This window comes from Dreissena polymorpha, chromosome 5 (genome assembly GCF_020536995.1).
Source record: "Dreissena polymorpha isolate Duluth1 chromosome 5, UMN_Dpol_1.0, whole genome shotgun sequence".
Lineage (NCBI taxonomy): Eukaryota > Metazoa > Mollusca > Bivalvia > Myida > Dreissenidae > Dreissena > Dreissena polymorpha.
Genome location: NC_068359.1, coordinates 81,304,606 through 81,328,751, shown reverse-complemented (window position 1 = coordinate 81,328,751; position 24,146 = coordinate 81,304,606). Strand labels below are relative to the sequence as shown.

The 24,146-nt window shown below is 36.9% G+C and overlaps 1 protein-coding gene across 2 annotated transcripts; it reads left to right on the top strand.

Moving 5' to 3' along the window:
- Positions 1–979: 979 nt before the first annotated feature.
- Positions 980–23,592, top strand: LOC127882076 (uncharacterized). Of its 2 annotated transcripts, none has more exons than XM_052430503.1 (6): positions 980–1,117; positions 3,512–3,647; positions 4,186–5,907; positions 11,652–11,735; positions 18,776–18,972; positions 20,787–23,592. In XM_052430503.1, the coding sequence occupies exons 2-6, from the start codon at positions 3,521–3,523 to the stop codon at positions 21,018–21,020; spliced, it is 2,364 nt and encodes a 787-aa protein (XP_052286463.1). In that variant the 5' UTR covers positions 980–1,117; positions 3,512–3,520; the 3' UTR covers positions 21,021–23,592. The 2 variants fall into 2 exon arrangements, with proteins under 2 accessions (XP_052286463.1, XP_052286462.1); XM_052430502.1 differs by lacking the exon at positions 980–1,117 and adding an exon at positions 1,157–1,282.
- The last annotated feature ends 554 nt before the right edge of the window (positions 23,593–24,146 follow it).

Below are 24,146 nucleotides of genomic sequence, written 5' to 3'. Positions count from 1 at the left end.
TCGTTTATAGGGAGTTCAATTGGAGATTTTGAAAGTGGAATGTATATGCAGGTAACAGGATGAATTAAACTTACCAAGAACATATTGCGAAACCTCAAAACTGAGCATGCTCAGTATTTTATGAAGATTCAACGTGTCAAATATGTGCATTAAGAATAATTTTGTAGACAATAACATGATAAAATATTGAAAAAATCGCGAAATCAAATGGTAAAAGTGTCCGTTGTGTTCTTCTTATTCTTCATGTAATGTACAAGATCCCTCCTGTGGCATTGTCGTACAAGAAAACAGTACACGAGTTGCGGTTTAGCTCACTTAAAAGATTTTTTTAAACTACATGTATTTACAAAGTCATAGATGGTCTATGTTGGCACCATTCATTCGTTGATTCCACAGTCTTATAGTAAAATGAGTGTCTGAGGTAGTCTGCTCGATCTGCAGATAAGACTATGTACCCGATACTGTTGCCTCTTTTGCATGTTATAGCAGGGCGGTGCAAGGGGTCAGATCAGGTTGTTAATGATTCGGTACATCAGAGTGACCTTAGCTGTTTGAAGTCTCTCTTGGAGGGACTGCATACCATCCGATGTCGTCTATAATCTGTGAGTGACCGATCATGGTCCTGTAGTGGCCTTTCACATAGCGAGCATCGCTTCTCTGGACGTCTTCAATTTTTAAGCTGGCCAACGCATGTGTGAGTATGAGAGTCCCATGCAGTTGCGGAAACCTTATCGCCATTTTAAAATTGGTAAATTGGAAGGTGTGACAGATAAAGGACGTCATGTTGCGGAAAAAGACAAAACCAGCAGTCGTAAGTACTCGGTCGGTTTGTTGTCGGCAGTGGCTCATGAGATAAAAGTGACTGCATTAGAACATCATATGGTGTAATGCAGCCTTTTTTTCATCGTGATAACACACTCTGGATCAGCAGACGATTTATTGCATGATTGATCGTGATACATCGACTATCTCCGGAATCCTCCGCAATCCTCCGAAAGATAGCATGATTTAAACAAATCGTCTGATGATCCAGAGTTCTAAATTTCTGACAATCATCCAAATGATCGATCAAGCGGTCTGCTAGAATTTCTATAGTATATTTCCAGTTATATTTGATGTATGTATTAAAATATGCTTGCAGAAAATCGTATTGATCGATTTCTCATGTGTTCGCAGTCTGTCTGTATTTAATGACATCATTGTCACTTGATTTTACAGTTTTTTGGGGAAGTAAATCTTACGTCAGAATCTGTTTTGCACTCGGCACCATCATGTCACTAAGGTCTGTGAATTTCCAAGTTTGGGTTAACCTTGCCTTCTAAAAACCGTATTACTCATAATATTCGTGAATATGAACAGACATAATACAGGAAAAAAATATGCTTTATTCAGCAATGATTTGATGATCAAATGTGTAGTGAAAAAAATACATTCTAACTTCTTAATGTTCTTCCCATTATTGCAGGGCTCCTCGGGAGCATCAACTCACTTTGACTATACAAGGAACCTTGGGCCTATGTAGAATTAGTACTTTGTGTCTTTGGGGAAGATCTAAAGAGTGCACCTAAATTTGGGATTGTACCCTTGACTTCCATTCACTATGCAACACCATATCCACAATGCCATGGCGACTATATCTGTTCATATGACATGGATGGAAATAAGTGGTTGCCACAGCCCCGGGCCAGAAGATTTTGGCCTGAGCAACTCAAATTAAAAAGTCAATAGTCTGTCTGGGCAATGAGCTTTTTAATGCTTGAAACAAGTCGGTGCAATTAAACATCTTTTTGAAAATAACCCACGACTCAAGTGGAATATATTATAATATCTCAAGAAAGAGCATTTTACTAGACACAGGGCATGTGTAGCTTGAAAACGGCGTTCTGGTCAGACCATGTAGGTCAGTTAGCGAATACATCTATGAATTGGACTTAAAATTACCAGGCTGCAAAACAACTTCTCCCCTTCTTTACTTGAATATGTATTTTTAATTTTTTTTATACAGGGATTGGGTATGTTAATACAGTGGTTTTTTTGCTTAAAATTACTTTCCAATCACAAAAATCCACGTTTTTTCCCAAAAATCTGATAAAAATTCCCCCCAAAAATCCAAATTTCCCTCCCCCTCCCAATTTGTTTTTTTTAAGAAAGTAGTCTCATATGACTTAATTATGATTTCTTAACCCTAGATCTCAACTTTATTTTTTTATTTTTTATAAATCCTACAAAATGTATCACTTTAGTTTAGTCCTTTTTGTAGATTTATAAATGATTCCTAAATTTGCCACTTTTATTGATTAAAAAAAAAATCCCAATTTGACCAGACTCCTTTTCCTAAAAAGGCTAGAAAACCCCCTGAACATGCACTTAAAAACAATATTAATTCTGTTACTTATAATCATATTTATAATGCTTAATTTTTCCCAATTTAATGGTTAATCGCGCTTTTTTTCCCAATTTCACGGTTTATCACGCTATTTTTCCCAATTCAAATGGCACAGGTTGTAACAAATAAAAGCAAACAAAATCACTGTAATACCTCAGTCACAAATAGAGACAGATCACTGTTTGATCAGCTGACGATGTATTTTTCCACTCATTGGTTTAGCACCTGGCCGATGATCGCTGGGAAAATGTGTCATTTTGTAGCATCAGGCGGTGTCCAGGTTAATTTATAACTCTCGCTTATATGTTTACCCAACGTTGGGCCCAGGAAAGATTCGAGTTGAGATCGAAAAAGATAGGATTATTAAGTTATTGCCCTGTGGTCGCCCATTATCCGATTCATTGAATGTGTATCGGCTAAAGTCAAGGTATTTCCCAAGGGCGTATACATCGATCAGGGACTGTCTGATTAGCCAGAGAACCTCCCCATGATGACTGACTGACTGACACTGGACGGCACTTGTTATGATACACATACGATTAATCCGATGTCTGGCGCTCGCTGGGCGATAATCATGCATTGATTGTCCGACCTTTTTTCGATCTCAACTTGATTCCTTCCTGGACACGATGTTGGGTAAAAAAAAAATGTGAGATTAAAAATTAATCCGTACGCTGCCCAATGCTACAAAATTACCAGGTGTCTGTGCGATCATCAGCCAAGTGCCAGTCCAACGAGCGGAAAAATACTTCGTCCACTAATCGGACGGTGATCAGTGTCCATTTGTGACTGAGGTATTCAACTTTGTCACTCATCGAACGGCGAACGGCTTGGACGTGTCCAGTTGTCCTGATGCCTGGAGATTGGACACATCGGCCAGCGACCGGATTATTTGTGACTGAGGCATAAGCAAAGACCCTGTAGAGTACATAGATATTGTCATGGCCTTACCTTGAGGGCCAAATAAAAAATAAAAAATGTCGACCAATCTGGGACTCGAACCCAAGACACCTCGCTATCAGGGTGAGTGACTGAGTTAACTGCAGTATCACATTTTTTTCCCCAAACATCAGGAGTTCATGCTTTTACCTGGTTGCCATGAAATGCTTGCTTCCCATTTTAAAGGTGTACAAGATGACAGTGGATTATTTGACCTGCGGCCAGTGCTCCAGGGAATTCCCACTGCAAGGCATCACTCTGTTCATTCAGCATAAGAAATTGGACTGCAATGATGACCTGACTTGTCCAAACCAGGCATTCGGTAAATACTAGCAAGAAGGATAAATGTGTTAGGACATGAGGTTTTTTTGGCAGCGATACATATTTTCCAACAATCGAGATTTAATGTTAAATTCCATTAGAACTTTTGAATGATTGCAGGGAATTTTTCTGAATCTTTTTAAATCGACTTTTGCCCCCTCATTTTGTGTATATATGAGTCACAAACTTTTCAAAATTTAGAAAATAATGAGTCATGAGCAATTTAGATTTGTGCAAATTTTAGTTGTGCACTTCTTAAAATTGAGAAAAGTTTAGTCTCAAAATTGGTGAAAAATGGCCATTCTCTAGGAAGAAAATAAGCTCTAGATCATTGGAAATATTATGTAAAGTATTTTATTATTTTTTCTGTTCTATCACAATGTTTTAAACTGTGAAAACTGCAACGTAATTGTTTACTTATTTTTGTTGTTAATTACTTCCAACCTGAAGTGTATTGTAATTTGAAATGATATGATTTTCACAATGAATACTTGTACGAGATGTATCTATCCATTCACACAGCTATTTGCCTATTTCAGACTTGAAGTGTAATTTCTGTGAAGCTGGCTTCCAGACCGCCTGGGGTCTCTTGCTGCATGCCCAGATAACCCACAATGTGAAGATCTTTCTTGAGAAAACATCGAAATCCATTGTTAATAACCTCTCAACACCACTCTCTATCCAGTCCCCAGTCATTCCTAGTTTTACAAGTTCTCAAAATGCATGTGGTTCTCAGAAAAGCTGTACAGAATCAGAAAAATCTTTCAGAGCGATTTACACCCAGAAAAATACAACTGCATTCAGTGAAAATAGGAAGACAGGATTTGAGGATGTATCTACAGCTAGTAGAAAACCAAATGAATTTGAGTTAACTAAGACTTGTCCACTGCAAGAAACCTTGAATGATAAGGGTGCTGTGGATCTGCAAAGTACATGTATTGGTTACATGCCAACTCAGGTTACTTACACCACTCTGGCTGCAAACTCAATTTTTCCACCAAGACAAGTAAAGCTGCTACCCAGAGCCCCTTTAACATTACGTGAAAACAGGACCATTGTGTTTAACACTCGTCCTAGTGTGCAGCCTTTAAATTTTGATGCAAGCAGGAATATGACTCTTGCAGCGGTTACGCCAATTTTACATGTACCATTCAATGTGACACCGAGTGTACCAATGCAGGGCACAGTTTTGACTGTTATACCAAATGTGGCCACAACTACTGGGGTGGCAACAATTGCCAACACTACACCATTTGTCTCTTCCAGTAACTCCTTCAGTATTTTACCAAAGACTTTGCAGCTTGCTACTACAACTGTTGCAAAGGCAGATATTCCTTCTGAAAACATTTCAGAAGATGCAAATAACCACCAATTAGGGACGGAGATGGAGCTAGAAGAGTGTGAGGCTTTAGATCCGGAGGAAGACAAGTTGGATGATCCAGAGTTGGACTCGGACCAGACTTGCTGCAACGACCAAGGATGCGGGGTCACTGTTATACCAGGCTCACACGAGCACCTCCAGAAATGCTGTAATGCTGTGGTACCCAAGAAACGAAAGCGCCACATGGAGTTGAAGCACATGCCATTCTCTTGGGGCTTGAGTCGTTATGCAAGAAGGAAAATTATGCATAGAAGCAGAGCATGTAGTGCTGCTAGAACGGTAAATACACACATTTCTAGCAAGCCACAATCCAGAGGTACCAATACTATATATATCGACGTTGAGTCTGATTCACTGCTCTCCAATGATTCTCAGGGTGCTTCGTTCAGCGTTCGTCAGTCGGTAGGTGATGACCAAGACAATGGGCGAGATTCCCCTCGGTCACAATTAAGTGATGTCACACCTATGAAGCAAAGGTCTTTGATTCTTAAGCCAGGATCTTTGTTATCAATTCCGTTTACATATTCCTTTCCAACAACATGCATTTTACCGATTTCTGGAAAAGCTCTCAACTCGACCTGTACATCAACAGTGTCCATACAGTCTGATACAGGTAGTCGAGCCCTAACGCAGATAGTGCCAAACACTTCTGCAAACATAGTAGTGAAAAGCAACTCTAATCCAAAGTTTCAGACTGGTATGAAAGAAATGATACGATCCTCCATTCTTGCAAAGCAGTCCAGCAAACCACCAACATTGCTGTCACAAAATGCAGAGAGCGATGACAGAAGTGAGTCTTCGAAACCGTTCCAGTGTGAGAAATGTTCCATGGCTTTCAACCAAAGAATTCATCTTAAAAAACACATGAGCAAGCATACAGGTATTTCCTTATGAAAATATTGATGTGTTTGGTTCCCATAAAGGCTGTAGATCGTCCGTAATTAAGGGCAGTATAGATTGTATATTGCATAAACTCATTCTCCCTTTTGTGTCAAATATTTATATCTGGAACAAATTTTTATCTCCCGCCAAAGGCGGAAAGATGTAGAATTGTCTGTTTGTCCGTAACAAACTTGTCAGAGATTTATCTCAGAAACATTTTTAGAATTGAAACAGCATGGGTGTATAGATATCCATGCGCAAAAAACATAACCTTACACTTACTTAAATTAGAGTTATTGCCCTTTGTTTTTTGTAGGATGTAGTAAATTTTCAGGGTTATATCTTAGATACCATACAAGATTTCAACATTAAACCTCATGGGTGAATTGGTATAAATTAGGGGAAGTGCCATGTTTCAGAACCATAACCCTACATGTTCTTAGATAAGAATTACTGCCATTTGTTGTTTTTGTATGAAGTAACTTCTCAAGGTTTCTAAGTAACTTCTCAGATACAATACAAGATTTCAACATGAAACTTCATGGGTGGATTCCTATCAATGAGGAAAATTGTCTTGCACAAGAATCATAACCATACATTTTCTTAGATAAGAGTTATTATACCCCCACAAACGAAGTTTAGGGAGGTATATAGGAGTAAACCTGTCTGTCGGTCTGTCTGTCGGTGGCCGGTCGGTATTAAGTGTCCGCTCTCTAATTCAAGTTTTTTTATTTATCTGATCTTCACCAAACTTGGTCAGAAGTTGTATCTAGATGATATCTAGGTCAAGTTTGAATATGGGTTATGCCGGGTCAAAAACTAGGTCACATGGTCACTTAGTGCGTTTTAAACATTCACCATGTTGTCCGCTCTCTAATTCAAGTAAATTTCATTCAATCTTCACCAAACTTGGTCAGAAGTTTTTCTAGATGATCTCTAGGCCAAGTTTGAACATGGGCCATGCTGGGCCAAATACTAGGTCACGGGGTCACTTAGTGCGTCTTTTAACGTTCAGCATGGTTTCCGCGCTCTAATTCAAGTAGTTTTCATTTTTCCGATCATCACCAAATTTGGTCAGAAGCTTTATTTAGATGATCTTAAGGCCAAGTTCGAACATGGGCCTTGCCAGGTCAAAAACTAGGTCACAGGCTCACTTAGTGCATTTTAAACATTGAGCATGGTGTCTACTCTCTAATTGAAGTAGTTTACTTCCAATCTTCACTAAACTTGGTCAGAAGTTTTATCTAGATGATCTCTAGGCCATGTTTGAACATGAGCCATGCCAGGCAAAAAACTAGGTCACGGGGTCAGGTAATGCGTTTTAAACGTTCAGTATGGTGTCCGCTCTCTATTTCAAGTACGTATCAACCGCTCTTCACCAAACTTGGTCAGAAGTTTTATCTAGGTGATCTCTAGGCCATGTTCAAATATGGGCCATGCTGGGCCAAAAACTAGGTCTAGGGGTCACTTAGTGCGTTTTACACATTCAGCATGGTTTTTCCTATTAAAAATACTTTTCATTTGCTCTTCATGTGGGGGTATTCGTCACGTCTGTGACAAAGCCCTAGTTGCCATTTGTTGTTTTTAGCTCACCTGTCACGAAGTGACATGGTGAGCTTATGTGACCGTGTGATGTCCCGCGTCCGTATGTGCGTGCGTGTGTCTGTCAACAATTTGTTTGTGTAGACAGTAGAGGTCACAGTTTTCATCCAATCTTTATGAAATTTGGTCAGAATGTTTATATTGATAAAATCTGGGTTGGGATTGTATTTGGGTCATCTGGGGTCAAAAACCAGGTCACTAGGTCAAAAACTAGGTCAAATTATAGAAAAACCTTGTGTAGACAATAGAGGTCGCAGTTTTCATCCAATCTTTATGAAATTTGGTCAGAATGTTTATTTTGATGAAATCTGGGTTGGGATTGTATTTGGGTCATCTGGGGTCAAAAACTAGGTTACAAGGTCAAAAACTAGGTCAAATAATAGAAAAACCTTGTGTAGACAGTAGAGGTCACAGTTTTCATCCAATCTTTATGAAATTTGGTCAAAATGTTAATCTTGATAAAATCTGGGTTGGGATTGTATTTGGGTCATCTGGGGTCAAAAACTAGGTCACTAGGTAAAAAACTAGGTCAAATAATAGAAAAACCTTCTGTACACAGTAGAGGTCACAGTATTCATTCAATCTTTATGAAATTTGGTCATAATGTTTATCTTGATGAAATCTTGGTTGGGATTGTATTTGGGTCATCTGAGGTCAAAAACTAGGTCACTAGGCAGGGTTTTTTTTTACTAAGAAAGTGACGCCGATATTCGGCGTCTTCCCCTACCAGAATTTTTCCCCTAAAAATACCATTTCCCCTCCAAAAATATAATTTTTCACCAAAATATAATATTTTACCCTCAAAGAAATGTTTTTTTTGGGGGGGAAGTCGACACTTATCCAATTTGTACCATGTACAACGATCTCGCTCTCTCTCTCCCGACGAACACTCAAATCCTGGAATCCCAGTGATTCTATATATAGCTCTTAAATTATGTCATGGAAACCGGGCAACTAATTGTGTTAATCATGTGACTATTTTACTGGATTCTGGTCTTGCGCGAGAAGGGTGTTTCGTCAATTAATTACCGGCCAAGCCAAGCCGAGATATAAACGTTAAAACAGAAAAAAGTCTCACAATTGGCGTTCATACACGAACAAAATAAAACGTCCGGACTCGGAAAATATTTATTGCGTTGACACATTTTTTAAGAATGAATCATCAAAAACCGTTGAAATCCAGCAGGATTCGGAGTTACATGTAATCAACATCGATTAATACTGTCGGATTATTGTGAAAGTAAAAGTAGACAATCGGAAGCTGCCGCACCTTTCCCTTCAAATACTGTAGCAGATCTAGATCGTCAACCCATTCATCATGAAATTGAAATCATAATATTGACATCGTTCCCCGGACACAGTTGTAAACATTTCCCAGTATTAGATCTACACCTGCAACTTTATTTAGGACTTTGACTTTAATATCATACTTGTTCATTTGTTTAAGAACAAAAAGGTCAGAGACATGCCTCTTTTTCTAAAAAAAAACCTGAAGTCTGTAGGTAAGTTATAGACATTGAAATGAACAGTTTTTATTTTTTCCCCAAATATGTATCTTTCGCGCTCGATTTTCCCCTTTTACCCAGCATCCAGCGTATTCCCCTTTTTTTAAAAAAAACCCCTGCTAGGTCAAAAACAAGGTCAAATAATAGAAAAACCTTGTGTAGACAATAGAGGTCGCAGTTTTCATCCAGTCTTTATGAAATTTGGTCAGAATGTTTATCTTGATGAAATCTGGTATGGGATTGTATTTGGGTCATCTGAGGTCAAAAACTAGGTCACTAGGTCAAAAACAAGGTCAAATAATAGAAAAACCTTGTGTAGACAATAGAGGTCGCAGTTTTCATCCAGTCCTTTTGAAATTTGGTCTGAATGTTTATCATGATGAAATCTGGGTTGGGATTTTATTTGTGTCATCTGGGGTCAAAAACTAGGTCACTAGGTCAAAAACTAGGTCACTAGGTCAAATAATAGAAAAACCTTGTATAGACAATAGAGGTCACAGTTTTCATCCAATCTTTATGAAATTTAATCACAGAGCTCCAGATAAGGGCCGTACAGCCGTTAATACGGCTTTTTCATGAAGGTTTACGCATTTATTTTTATAAACTAGACGTACAATTACGACTTTAATATCCCTTTTACGCATTTACCAAAACAATCTGGCCGTACCGATATTAAACAATATGATTGCATCGGTGGCTACTTTGCAGCTTAGACAGTAAACTGCTAAAGCAGCGATTCTTTTGAAATGAGACAGTGACATTAGTGTTCATTTACTTAGCTTACTAGTTGGCTTGTGTTTTCTTGTCAAGAAAAATGAAGAAATGGTATTTAGTCATGCGTTTTAATGTGTAGTTTTATTTGTATAATAATGCAGAATGGAAAACCTAATAAAGTAACTGTTTAAGAAGCTAAATATATTTAATATAATTGTTCCAAATGTTTCTGTAAAGTCAGTTATATACATTTTAATATACAAGAACACGGTAGTACAGTACTACCTGTATTTTTGGATATGGTAGTACAGGTACTTATTGATTTTCAGCGTTACTCCTTTTCTTTCTGTCAGTGGCAGTACCGTTACTAATTTCACAAATCCTTATCTGGAGCTCTGTGGTCAGAATGTTTATCTTGATGAAATCTGGGTTGGGATTGTATTTGGGTCATCTGGGGGTCAAAAACTAGATCACGAGGTCAAATAATAGAAAAACCTTGTGTTGACAACAAAGGTCACAGTTTTCATCCAATCTTTATAAAATTTGATCAGAATGTTTATCTTGATGAAATCTGGGTTGAGATTGTATTTGGGTCACTTGGGATCAAAAACTAGGTCACTAGGTCAAATAATAGAAAAACCTTGTGTAGACAATAGAGGTCACAGTTTTCATCCAATCTTTATGAAATTTTGTGAGAATGTTTATCTTGATGAAATCAGGGTTGGGATTGTATTTGGTTAGTCAGGTGAGTGATTCAGGGCCATCATGGCCCTCTTGTTTATTGGTGTTATTTTTTAGGGCTATATATCAGATACTCTACAAGATTTTAACATGAAACTTCATGGGTGTATAGATATCAATGAGAGGAATAGCAATGCATAAAAACAATTAACCTATACTTAATTATTTGTTTTAGGATTATAACATATATCAAGGGATTTGCGCCCATCCATAACAAAAATGTGTGTGGCTGTAGTTATAAATTCAACAAATGTGCTTGTTTATTTATGGAATTGTGTAGAAAATTACAGACAACGCAAAATATTTATTTCATACACAGTTTGAGTATGATTCAAAAGCACATATAAAATATTGCAAACTTACAATAAAACATGACAAAATTCCAGTCATGGACTGGTAAACATTGGTTGTTGTAAAGTTCAGCTCTGATTTTTAACCAGGTTTTCCGAAGGAAAAAACTGGTTATTAGATTGGCGAATGCGGGCGGGCTGGCTGGCGGGCTGGCTGGCTGGCTGGCGGGCTGGCGGAATAAGCTTGTCCGGGCCATAACTATGTCGTTCATTGTCAGATTTTAAAATCATTTGGCACATTTGTTCACCATCATTGAACGGTGTGTTGCGCGAAATAATTACGTCGATATCTCCAAGGTCAAGGTCACACTTTGAGTTCAAAGGTCAAAAATGGCCATAAATGAGCTTGTCCGAGCCATAACTATGTCGTTCATCGTCAGATTTTAAAATCATTTGGCACATTTGTTCACCATCATTGGACGGTGTGTCGCGCGAAATAATTACGTCGATATCTCCAAGGTCAAGGTCACACTTTGAGTTCAAAGGTCAAAAATGGCCATAAATGAGCTTGTCCTGGCCATTACTATGTCATTCATTGTGAGATTTTAAAATCATTTGGCACATTTGTTCACCATCATGGGACAGTGTGTCCCACGAAAGAATCACGTCAATATCTCCAATGTCAAGGTCGCCACGACTAAAAATAGATTTAATAAAAAAAAAAACTTACAAAGGGGGTTAATTTTTTTTGTTCATTTCAAAAGTTCAGTTTGAGTTTTCTCCCTTTATCAGATTTTTTTTTCACAATGAAAACCTGGTTTTGTGACAATTTTGTCCCTTGTCAGTTATTATTTTACCTGGGTACAGGTCCCATCTCTTACTATTTTCAGGCATTAAGCCATATAAATGTGATGAGTGTGACTATTCAACAGTGGAGCGATCACATCTCAAAGTCCACATTCGAATACACACAGGTATGTATATACATATTTGAATACTCACAGGTGTAAATAAACATTGAAATACACACAGCTAAATTGAACATAATTGAATACACACAGGTATATATAAACATATTCAATTGCACACAGATATGTATTAACATATTTGAATACACACAGGTTTGTATAAACATATTCAAATACAAACAGGTATGTATAAACATATTTCAAATATGTTTTTGATTACACACAGGTATGTATAAACATATTTGTTACAAAGAAAATTGTCACAAAAAATGTGTTTATTATAAGATCACTTGAGCACACTAGGATACCATAATGTCCATCATAAAAATTATGTGCATGCGTTTGTGTGTGCGTCTGTCTGTCTGTTAATCGTTTTATGCCCCCTTTGAAGAAGAGGGGGTATATTGTTTTGCACATGTCGGTCCGTCTGTATGTCCGTCTGTCCACCAGATGGTTTCCGGAAGATAACTCACGAACGCTTAGGCCTAGGATCATAAAACTTCATAGGTACTTTGATCATGACTCGCAGATGACCCCTATTGATTTTGAGGTCACTAGGTCAAAGGTCAAGGTCACGGTGACCCGAAATAGTAAAATGGTTTCCGGATAACTCAAGTACGCTTATGCCTAGGATCATGAACCTTCATAGGTACATTGATCATGACTCGCAGATGACCCCTATTGATTTTTAGGTCAAAGGTCAAGGTCATGGTGACCCGAAATAGTAAAATGGTTTCCGGATAACTCAAGAACGCTTATGCCTAGGATCATGAAACTTCATAGGTACATTGATCATGACTCGCAGATGACCCCTATTGATTTTCATATCACTAGGTCAAAGGTCAAGGTCACGGTGACCCGAAATAGTAAAATGGTTACTGGATGATAACTCAAGAAAGCTTATGCCTAGGATCATGAAACTTCATAGGTACATTGATCATGACTCACAGATGACCCCTATTGATTTTCAGGTCACTAGGTCAAAGGTCAAGGTCACGGTGACTCAACTTAGAAAAATGGTTTCCAGATGATAACTCAAGAACGCTTACGGCTAGGATATGAAACTTCATAGGTACATTGATCATGACTGGCATATGACCCCTATTGACTTTCAGGTCACTAGGTCAAAGGTCAAGGTCACGGTGACTTGACACAGTAAAATGGTTTCCGGATGATAACTCAAGAAAGCTTACGCCTAGGATCATGACACTAAATAGGTACATTGATCATGACTTGCAGATGACCCCTATTGATTTTCAGGTCACTAGGTCAAAAGTCAAGGTCACAGTGCCAAAAAGCGTATTCACACAATGGCTGCCACTACAATAGACAGCCCATATGGGGGGCATGCATGTTTTACAAACAGCCCTTGTCTTCAGACGGCATTCCCTAAACCGCTTGGAAGATATTAATTCAACATCACAGGAATAATCCTTGGGCCGACACTCTTTCAAAATTGTTCAAATTGTTAAGTTTCCAGGATGTGTAGATCACCAAGGCTAAAAAAAGATACATAAAAAATCTCTTAAACTGACAGCCCCAGGGGTTTAGTATTTGGTTTGCATGATCATATTAAGGTCTTCTACCAGGGCCAAAACACCCTTTTTGGGGAAGGGGCCTCAGCCTTTTTTTAGGGGAAAAATAGCGCGATTTTTTCTTATTTGGGGAAAATAAGAAATTTGTATTTCATTTGGATAATGGAGTTGATACATGAAATAAATTATATTGGGTAGCCACAAAGTTAGGAAGGTTAAATAATAGGGGGAAAAAAGGTTAAATAATGGGGGAAAAGAAAAACAAAACCGACTGTGGATTTAGATTGCATGGTACCATTGTCAGTCTGACATGTCTGAGTGGCATCAATAGTTTGAACCGGGGTCAGGGAAGTGACAACGCAGTCTGTCTCTGTGCAAACCTTGGCATGATCCGACATACTACTATGAGTACTAGTAAGATTGGGGCTACTTACACTCGTGGCAGTGACTGTCTTGAAAAATCCATGGATACTCATAGTATTCCGAGCGTCGGAAACTTTAAGTTTCTTGGTGTAATGAGTCGAGTTATGGGACATTTTTGTTTACTTCCATGACCTTGGTTGTAAAGCATCTGTATGAAACATGTATGTCGTAAAATTAAAGCAAGCTGTACAAATAAGAGCAAATCAAACGCGTGAAAATAGATGCCGTAAACGCACTAAAGACAAACCTTACCCAGTATTTCTTAGTTGATACAATAATATTCCAAAAATATCCACATGACTGAAAATATTTTAAGTTGCAATAGCATTTTAATGTAATCTATTCATAGCTTTTGAATTCGGCTTGTTTTGTCATTCGCCGATTGGTCACTAATTACAAAATTACATTATGCTTTGCGAGGTAAGCACAACTAAATTGATCAATACGCATACCCCTCTAGGAGAATAATACGGGAGATGATGAAAGGCATATTCAACCAATACAAATACCCCCTAGGAGACTTTTTACGGTTCTGGGTTTTTCCAGTCTAATAGACGGCTCGACAAGTAAACAATGTTCACTTTTTTTACGAAGTTTAGATATTATTCTTGGTGGGGAATTTTTCCAGTAATGGGGAACATTTTGGTCAAATTAGGGGGAAAAAAGTGGTTACTTTGGTTGGGGAAGCAGCCGATATTCGGCTTCTTCAAAGAAGGGTTTTTTGGCCCTGTCTACAAAGCTTGTTCAAAGCAAGCCACTCAGTTTGAGAATGGCCCCGGCCAAAGGGTCTCGTGATGTTTATAGACTTATAGACCACAGCAGAACCAGACTTGTAATATTTGGCATGTAGTATTGATGATGGTGCTTTTGCAAGGTTGTTCAAATAATGCCCCGGGGGCTCAAAATTGACCCTGTTTTGGGGCTTTTTATTTTCCATTTATAAAATAGAGAAAATTATAAAATTCTTCTCTTCTGAAACACAAGGCCAAAATGTTTGATTTTCAGCATGCAGCATTGTATGGTGCTACCAAGTTTGTTCAAATCATCTTCCTGTTTTCAATATTGGCCCCACACAGGGGGACACTTGTGAAATCCTATCTGAAATCGTAAGGCCCAGAGATTTTTAGCGAGGCTGTTTTCGGGGAAAACCCGAGCTATTGTCATAGCCAGCTCGTCGTCCGCCGTAGGTGTCGTGCTAAAACCTTAACATTGGCCATAACTTTTTAAATATTGAAGATAGCACCTTGATATTTGGCATGCATGTGTATCTCATGGAGCTGCACATTTTGAGTGGTAAAATTTCAAGGTGAACATCATCCTTCAAGGTCTAGGGTCGAAAAAACAAAGTCAAGGGAAGTCATAAGCTTTAAATGGACATAGTTATCTGACCTGCCCACGTATATAGTTATCTGACCTGCCCACGTATATATTTTTGTTAAATAAATTAAAATGGTGCAGTAGGCGGCATTGTGTTTCTGACAAACACATTGTGGTAAAAGGTCAAGGTCATCCTTTACGGTCTATGGTAAAAAAATACAGATTTAAGGGAAGTAATAAGCTTTTAAAAGGGAGAAAATTATTCAATATTGAACATAGCCACTTTATATATTTGGCATGCATGTGTATCTCATGGAGCTGCACAATTTGAGTGGTGACTACAGTCACAGTAGTGGCTTTTAAGTATTTGCTACTAAAAATAGAGATTTGTTACAGACAATTATTTTCAAGGGAAGTAATTTATATAATTATAAATCTCATATTATATATTTCCTTACCAAGAATTGAAGTTCTTTTCACAGTTACTCTACAGATTTATTATTTTGATTTTTTATCACCCAAATTATTGATTTTTCAAAGTTTTTTTTTTTTTAATGATATAATTTTAATTTCTTTGATGTTCATTACATACCTGTGGACTTGTGTCCATAGATAAATGATCAACTCTGGTTATGATCTCTTTTAAACCACAGGCCTTAGTTGTCAGTGATGTCTGACATGGTCATTATTGACTGTGAGACCCTCCCCACCCACCAACCACCCTCAGTTGGATTGGACAAAATTCAAGGGAAGTAATAACCTTTAAAGGGAGATGATTTCTATACCTGCCAAATGATAAATAGAAATTTTATTTCAATGCAGCACAGTAAGGGGGCATTGTGTTTCTGACAAACACATCTCTTGTTGGGTCACTAGGTCAAAGGTCAAGGTCACTGTGACCTCTAAAAAAAAAAAAATCTGACAAGCTTTCGCAGCCAAGCGTGGCACCGTTATGCGATGCTCTTGTTTGTTATGTTGCATTGTATGGTTTTCCTCAACCAAGTTTGTTCAAATTATACCACTGGGGTCAAAATTTTCCCTGCCTTAGTGGTTAATTGTTTAAATGGACTTTATAACCCCTAAACCTAATAACAGAACATTTTCTTATGTAAAAGAACAAGGATATATGTCAAAGAGGGCAATCACGTGATTATCAAGATGGCGACGTCAATGCCGAGGCAGGTATTTTTCGCCGTTTTATACGCTTTATTACTTGAATTAATTTGTTAAGTCCGCCCACTTTCCAGCCATATTAGCAAGAAAGTTTATTTCATAGTGATATTCACTCAAAATCTCGACTTTACTCGCGGCTAAATTTCTTACCCGGATGACCTAATTAGGGCTCCACTAAGAAACTTTGCGGGGAGTAAAGTGAGGGTCATTTAAAAAATAAACAAAAGTAATAAAGGGTATAAAACAGCGACAAATAACTGTCTCAGCATGGACGTAGCCATCTTGACTATCACGTGATTGCCCCCTCTGTATGTATAATATTTGTTACGAGAGGTCAGATAGTGGCCCTCTACTAAGTTTGTTCAGGTTATCCATCTGATGTCAAATTGGTAATACCAGTGTGCTGATGTGATATGTTTTGTATAGATCTACAATACACATGTAGCAACCTATGTTTAAATGATTCCTATGTTGTAAAAAGAAGCCCAGGGGTCTAAAGTATTTTTATGCCACCCTTCGAAGAAGAGGGTGTATATTGTTTTGCTGGATGTCGGTCTGTCGGTAATACAGTTTGTTCCTGATCAATAACTCTTCAACGAATTGACTTATTGGCTTGATACTTTACATGTGAATTGGCCTTGGACAGAAGTTGACCCCTATTGAAATTGGTGTCACTAGGTAAATGGTCAAGGTCACTGTTACAATAAGTGTGAAAATTGTGTCATATATTTATTTACATCAGAGTACAGGCGGTCTGGAGTCTAAACATCAATAATTGCACAAAATAAATATATAAATTAGCCATATAAGGCCCTCCATACACTATATAAAAAAAAGATTTTCAATAGTATTATTTTACTTTAATTTTCAAAGGAATGATTGAACGTGTAATGTGTGTGTTGATTAAGTACATAATTATATTTAAATTTTATGTTAATGTTCTTTTGCATTGACAACATTTTCTTTTACATCCAATGACAATATTGAAGAAGTATTATATTCAAGTTAAAAAAACGAACATGGTGGAAATTGAACTGTCTCTGGATATGTATTGAAATTTCTGTATTAGTGATTATGGGTGATAAAATTTCGTATTGAATCTGGATAGTTCAACATTCCGGACATTGATAGCAATTTTGAAGTATTTCCATTCATTATAATTCTTGATGGAAACCAGACTTTCATTGAATACCGTCATCTTAATTTCACAGAATTATTTTCCATGTACTATGGTTTTAAAGGGACCTTTTCACAGATTTTAGCAAGTATTGAAGTTTTTCAGAAAATGCTTCAAATTGATAAATGTAAACATTGGAACTAAAAGGAATAAATTAAAGAAAAAAAGGTAAACCGTTACTGGGCTTGAGCCACTGACCCTTTGAGTAAAAGTCTAGCCCTTAAACCAGTCGGCCATCCTTACTTATACAGTAAATGGGGAATTTTATACTTCATATAAGCAATCCTGGTAGTGTCACTAAATATAACGATAACAACAGAACCCTCCGAAATATTCAATACCTCCAATGCATTTGTAACGCTTGATAATTTTTAGGCTTTTAAATTGTCAAAAGAAGGATATAATAGATATATTTGAGCATGGTAAATGTTGAGCATTACTGTTTTCTCACAAAAATCATTACTACAACGAAAATGTGCGAATCTGAAACTATTATTTCCAATTTTGTCAAATTACCAAAACGTGAAAAGGCCTCTTTAATCAACTATTTAAATCAATTAAATCATTCAATGAATTAATCGGCAATCTTTTTTCAATCTTAATTGACTTCTATTCCAAGGCAGACACTATCTCAAAAATTCAGGGTTGCTCCTTGTGCAATAAGCAATATTTAATTTCCTAATAAATGTATTTTGGATCAAATATGCCATATCAAAGTGTAAGTATGTGTCACATATCAAGTGGCTGTTTATGAACTAGAGCAGATGTGGTCAAAGTTACCAAGTGTGTGTTTAGCATCTTTTAGCTATCAATAAATAGACAAATGCCTAAAATCAGCATTAAATGCGTAATAATATCTGTATAATGATTCCAATTTACAGATTAATTGTTATTGTTTAGATTCTTTGTTTTTTGGGGGGCATGTGTACAGACTGCTTGGCAAAATTCATTGTTACAGTAAAATAGAAACATGTGCATATATGAATGTGTACATCAGTACCAATATTGTTTATGATCACATTTACTTGCATCTTTATACAACTAAGAGTTAATTATTAGTATCTTAGTAAAGGTAGTTTGAAGACTTAACACATGCAATTTCACAAAACAAAGCTACCAATGATCTGTGTTATTTCAATATATTAATTTGCAAATATAATTTAACTTCGGGATAAAAATGCTCAAAGAAAAAATGTCAAAATTTATGTCAACCATTACAAAAAGTTAATTGCTTTAATCAGGAAAATTAATTTAATGTTTTAATAGGAAATAAACAACTTAAAATGGAAAGTATATATTTACCGCTAGTTCTGGCAATGTCGTTTTGTGTAGACAATATGGGTAGGTTGTCGATTTTGAAAGTTATTTTCTGTATGCGTGGCACTTTTAAAAATGGCATCGTTCTGGTCCACATATTCCAGGTGAGAAACCATTCAAGTGCACATACTGCGAGTACGCGACGGCCCAGAACTCGACATTGAAGATCCACCTGAAGCGTCACCATGGCAGCCGCATGTTCCAGTGCTCCACGTGTAGCAAGCAGTTCACAGAGGAGCGACAGCTGAAGGGGCACGCCAGGGAGCATAGGCCTGGCAGTGGCGGCGCTGAGTCTTCACAGGTAGACCATTCCTTTTTCATTTTAGCTCACCTGAGAACATTGAGCTTTTGTGATCACCTTTTGTGCGTTGTGCGTCGTCAACATATGCTTGTTAACACTCTAGAGGCAGTATTGATTGTCAGATCTTCATGTAACTTGGTCAGAAGATTTGTACCAATTATATCTTGGACGAGTTCAAAAATGGTTCTGGTTGGTTGAAAAACATGGCCTCTAGGAGGCAGGGCATTTTTCTTATATGGCTGTAGTAAAACCTTGTTAACACTCTAGAAGCCACATTTATTGTCTTCATGAAACTTGGTCAGAAGATTTGTCCTAATGATAAAAATGGTTCCAGTTGGTTGAAAAATATAGCCGCCAGGGCTTTTTTCCTTATATGTCTATGATAAACCTTGTTAAAACTCTAGGGGCCACATTTATTGTCTGATCTTCATGAAATTTGGTCAGAAGATTTGTCCCAATGATGTCTTGGAGTGGTTCGAAAATGGTTATGGTGGGTTGAATAATATTCCAACCAGGCAGCCAGGCATTTTTTCTAAAATGGCTTTAGTAAAAAATTGTTAACACTCCAACAGTCACTTTTGTAGTCCAATCTTAATGAAACTTGGTCGCAACATCTGTTCTAATATTTTTGATGAGTTTGTAAATGGTTCTAGTCTGTTGAAAAACATGGCTGCCCAGGGGCGGGACATTTTTCCTTATATGGCTATTGTAAAATCCTGTTAATACTTCAGAGGACACATTTATTGTCCAATCTTCATGAAACTTGGTCAGAAGATTTGTCCCAGTTATATATTGGACGAGTTGGAAGATGGTTCCATTTGCTTTCAAAACATGTCCGCCTTGGGCCAGAGCATTTTTCCTTATATGGCGTATATATCTATAGTTAAACCTTGTTAACACTCTAAAGGCCACATTTATTGTCCGATCTTCATGAAACTTGGTCAAAAGATTAGTCCCAATATATCATTGGACAATTTGGAAAATGGTTCCAGTTGGTTTAAAAACATGGCCACCAGGTGGCAGGGCATTTTTCCTTATATGGCTATTGTAAAAACTTGTTAATTTCTACTATTTATTAACTTGAGTTTTAATGAAATAATTGTGCTGAAATAGACTGATCCCGGAATTCGCACAAGTTTAGAAAACCCCACAAATCCCTTGGTACATACAACACTGGTCCATTATATCAACAAATGATATCAGCTTAATTTAAATATGAACGGTTCATACAGTGTGTAATTTTAAAAGGACTATACATGGGTCAGCTTTATTTGTATCAGCAGATTTGTGTTTTTTTCCAAAAGGTTGCTTTTCCAGGATACACCCATTGTGTGCATGAGTAGCTAACCTGCACACCTTACATGGGATTCCATTTGGCACAGTCTGGTCAAGGTTACTGTTTTTTTAAATAGGAAAATAGTTTCTGCTAAATAAGTGAGTTTTTACATAGTTCTTACATTTTGTGTTTGTTTTAAATACTCATGCCATTTGTTGTAAGGCAGGTCAAGGCCACTGACACACACAATAGAAAAGCTCTTTTTGCTCAAAAACCTGAGTCTGGATGGAGGAATGGCTCTGATATTGTGTTTGTTGGGATGTTATATGCAAACCTTCCTTGGATTGAACAATTTTGTAGATATAAGTCAATTTAATTGTTTGTTATTAGACACTTATTTCTTGGCTGTGCCATATATCTTGTCTTTCCATATTCACTATCAACAGAATTTAACTAATTAAATGATTTCTACTCATCCCCTTAATATCATTCATGGAAATATCCAAGTATTAACTTGGAATCAATCTATATATTGTAGGCAATCTCTTCAGAGGAGACTCCTGGAAGCTCTTCAGGAGGCGTGTCTCAGGATGTGCCTGGATCAACCAATCAGCAGACAGCTTTGACTGGATCAACCAATCCGCACATGCCCTCATTGGTCGAGCTATTGGCCAATCAGACAACAGATAACAGAAGTTCAACCACTACCTCAGTGTCAGCCAATGAGAAACCAGATGTTGATCATGTGATTTCTGTTAATGAAAATTCTTAGAACGAGGATAAAAAGTGATGGTATTGAGGTGAATTGAACTCACAATATTTGCATACTGTTAATGTTTGTATCAGGGTTTTGGGGCCACATCAAAAAATTAAGATTTTAAATCAAAAGTGATTCATAATTAAGTTTTGGTTGAAAGGAACCAAATTCTTGTCCTCCACTTCATTATAGGTAAGGTCATTTTTTTCTGTTGCTGTGTTGAATTTCCAGTTTATATGTTAAGTCATGATCATGACGTTTGGCTTTTATCCAATGAATCATTATTAATTATACCTCTGTATGATCAATTCAAATTTGTTAATTTCTATTCAACTTCACTTCTTGTAATCTCAAACATACATGAACAGTGTCATGTAAATGGCAAAGGTGAAGGTGAATTGTCATAATCCAGTTTGCTGTTTTTAACTTTTGACTTTACAGTGACTTCTTGTCTGATTTTAAAGGGATCTTTTCACAGATTTTTCATGTATTGAAGATTGTCATTCAATGTTTAATATTTATAAATGTTAACATTTGAACTAAATAGATCCAGTAAAAATAAAAACAATAATACATTTAATGTGTAATAGTCTCGGGTTCAATTTAACTATTAAACCTAAAAAGGCTTTTGGGAGTAAGTCAACGCAAAATTGAAATAAGTGAAATAACCCTTTATTAATACTCTATTAAATACTAAGCTGGAAATTATCTATAAAGTGGAATTCTGGATTCCAATTATACCTTTGTAAGGCGTTGTCCTAAGTCGGAGCAATGACTCCTTCAGTGGAAGATGACTTCCCAGAGTACAGAGTACAATCAATATACGTATGGCAAAAATATAACAATGTACAAACAAACCCACTCCCACCCTCAACTAGAATTTAAATCTTAGATAAACCCACCCAACACGAAAATACACAAACCCCTTAAGCAACATTATAATAAAGTTTTGATAACAAAAAGGGAAATCATTAATCAAAAGGGAGAAAAATCGGTCCTATTACAAATGAAAGATAAAATGTAAAGCCTCAACTGGGCTCAAATCACTGACCCTTGGAGTGAAAGTCTTGCACAGAAACCACTCGGCTATCTGTGCTTACATAATGTAGAGCCTATTTTAGACTTTATATAAGCAATCCTCTTAATGTAAAAAAATATAATGATGACAACAGAACACTCCAAATTATTGAATCATTTCGTGCTTGTAACGCTTTATAATTTTCAGGTAATTAAATCATCAAAAAATGCATATAATTGATATTTTAGAGCATAGTAAATGTTCAGTATTACTGTTTCCTCATCAATATCATAAATACAACAAAAAATTGAAATCTGAAACATTTTGTTTGTGTCAATTTATCAAAACATGAAAACGTCTTTTAAATTAATATCCAAGGCTGAATACATATTGTCCATTTAATATTAATTTTAATTATTGAAAGTTACTAAAGTTGTTTGTTTTGATGATATGAGTCTTGTTCTGAGAAAATTGGGAATAATGCATGTGCGTAAAGTGTCGTCCCAGATTAGCCTGTGCAGTCAGCACAGGCTAATCAGGTATAACACTTTCCGCCTAAATTCGATTTTTGCTTAGAAGAGACTTCATTTAAATGAACAATGTCGTACAAGCGGAAAGTGTTGTCCCTGATTAGCCTGTGCGGACTGCACAGGCTAATCTGGGACGACACTTTACGCACATGCATTATTCCCAATTTTCTCAGAACAAGAATCATATCAAGACTATGTTTTGCATGCAATATTCATGACGTTCAATTCATGACTTTCACTATGCAGGGCTTTAGTCAAAGTACATGTTTGTATCGGGTCAATATGTTAGTGGTGCATTTTAATGTCCCCCAATTTATACTGGGGGACATATTGTTTTTGCCCTGTCTGTTGGTTTGTTGGTTTGTTTGTGTCAAACTTTAACATTGGCCATAACTTTAGCAGTTTTGAAGATAGCAACTTGATATTTGGCATGCATGTGTATCTCATGGAGCTGCACATTTTGAGTGGTGAATGGTCAAGGTCATCTTTCGAGGCCAAAGGTCAAATTAAGGGGGGGGGGGGAGGACATAGTGTTTCACAAACACGTCTTGTTAGATTTCAAAATTAATTTGGGCAATTAATTATTATATCAAGACAAAGTGTCGGGTGAAACAACAATGTCACTTTAGGGTCAAGGTCACAGTTGGCAGTTGAAGACCTGATATGGTTATAGTGAAAGTGGTTGTTCATGAGTTCTTCTTTGTGTTACTGAATTGTTCATTTTTTTCATCATTTCAACAAAATGTGTTGTGTGCACCAAGTTTGTACATGCTTGAAGGTCAATGTTACAATTTTGAGATAGGCTTTATGTGTAGACTCAATTACAAACGATTGGTTTCTTACAAGGGACATGCGATATAAAAAAACAAACAATTGCACATATTGACACTTTTGCTTGAAGTTAGGGGGAATGCATGTTAAAAATCATCTATTGTTTTGTCCTGTGATATACATTGTATTATAATTTATTTATATGAACGAATCATCATTTGTGTTTGTTAGTGATTTTTCTGGAAATAAATTTGTTTACTCATCTGTCCATTGGTGTTTATGTGTCTCTAAGTTTTATATGTATGTAGTACATTATACTCGTATTCATATAATGAAACAAAAATGTGTCTATGAACACTTTGAACATGTTAATTGAGAGATTTTTAATGAAAGCTATGCACACATATGCAACAAGACTATTGCCAAGCAATATATGTCCTCTACTGGCTCCACCATTGTCAAAATTTATAAACCAGGTTTTCCGAAGGAAAAAACTGCTTATTAGATTGGCTAATGTCAGCGGGCTGGCGGTTGGGTTGAACAAGCTTGTCCGGGCCATAACTTTGTCGTTCATTGTTAGACTTTAGACATTTGGCACATTAAATTTTGTTCCCCATCATTAGACGGTGTGTCGCGCAAAAGAATTATGTCAATATCTCCAAGGTCAAGGTCGCCATGACTAAAAATAGATTAATTTTGAAACAAAGGACGTTAATTATAAACAATCAGTTCAGTTTGAGTTGTCTCCCTTTATTAGCTCACCTGAGCACAACGTGCTCATGGTGAGCTTTTGTGATCGCTTTTTGTCCGTTGTGCGTTGTG

What these genes read in the sequence shown, in the direction of transcription:
- LOC127882076 (XM_052430503.1), top strand. Translation starts at nt 3,521, where the DNA reads ATGACAGTGGATTATTTGACCTGCGGCCAGTGCTCCAGGGAATTCCCA. An exon ending in ACACATGAGCAAGCATACAG is followed by an intron (nt 5,908 to 11,651) that starts GTATTTCCTTAT and finishes TACTATTTTCAG; the next exon opens with GCATTAAGCCATATAAATGT. An exon ending in CCACATTCGAATACACACAG is followed by an intron (nt 11,736 to 18,775) that starts GTATGTATATAC and finishes CACATATTCCAG; the next exon opens with GTGAGAAACCATTCAAGTGC.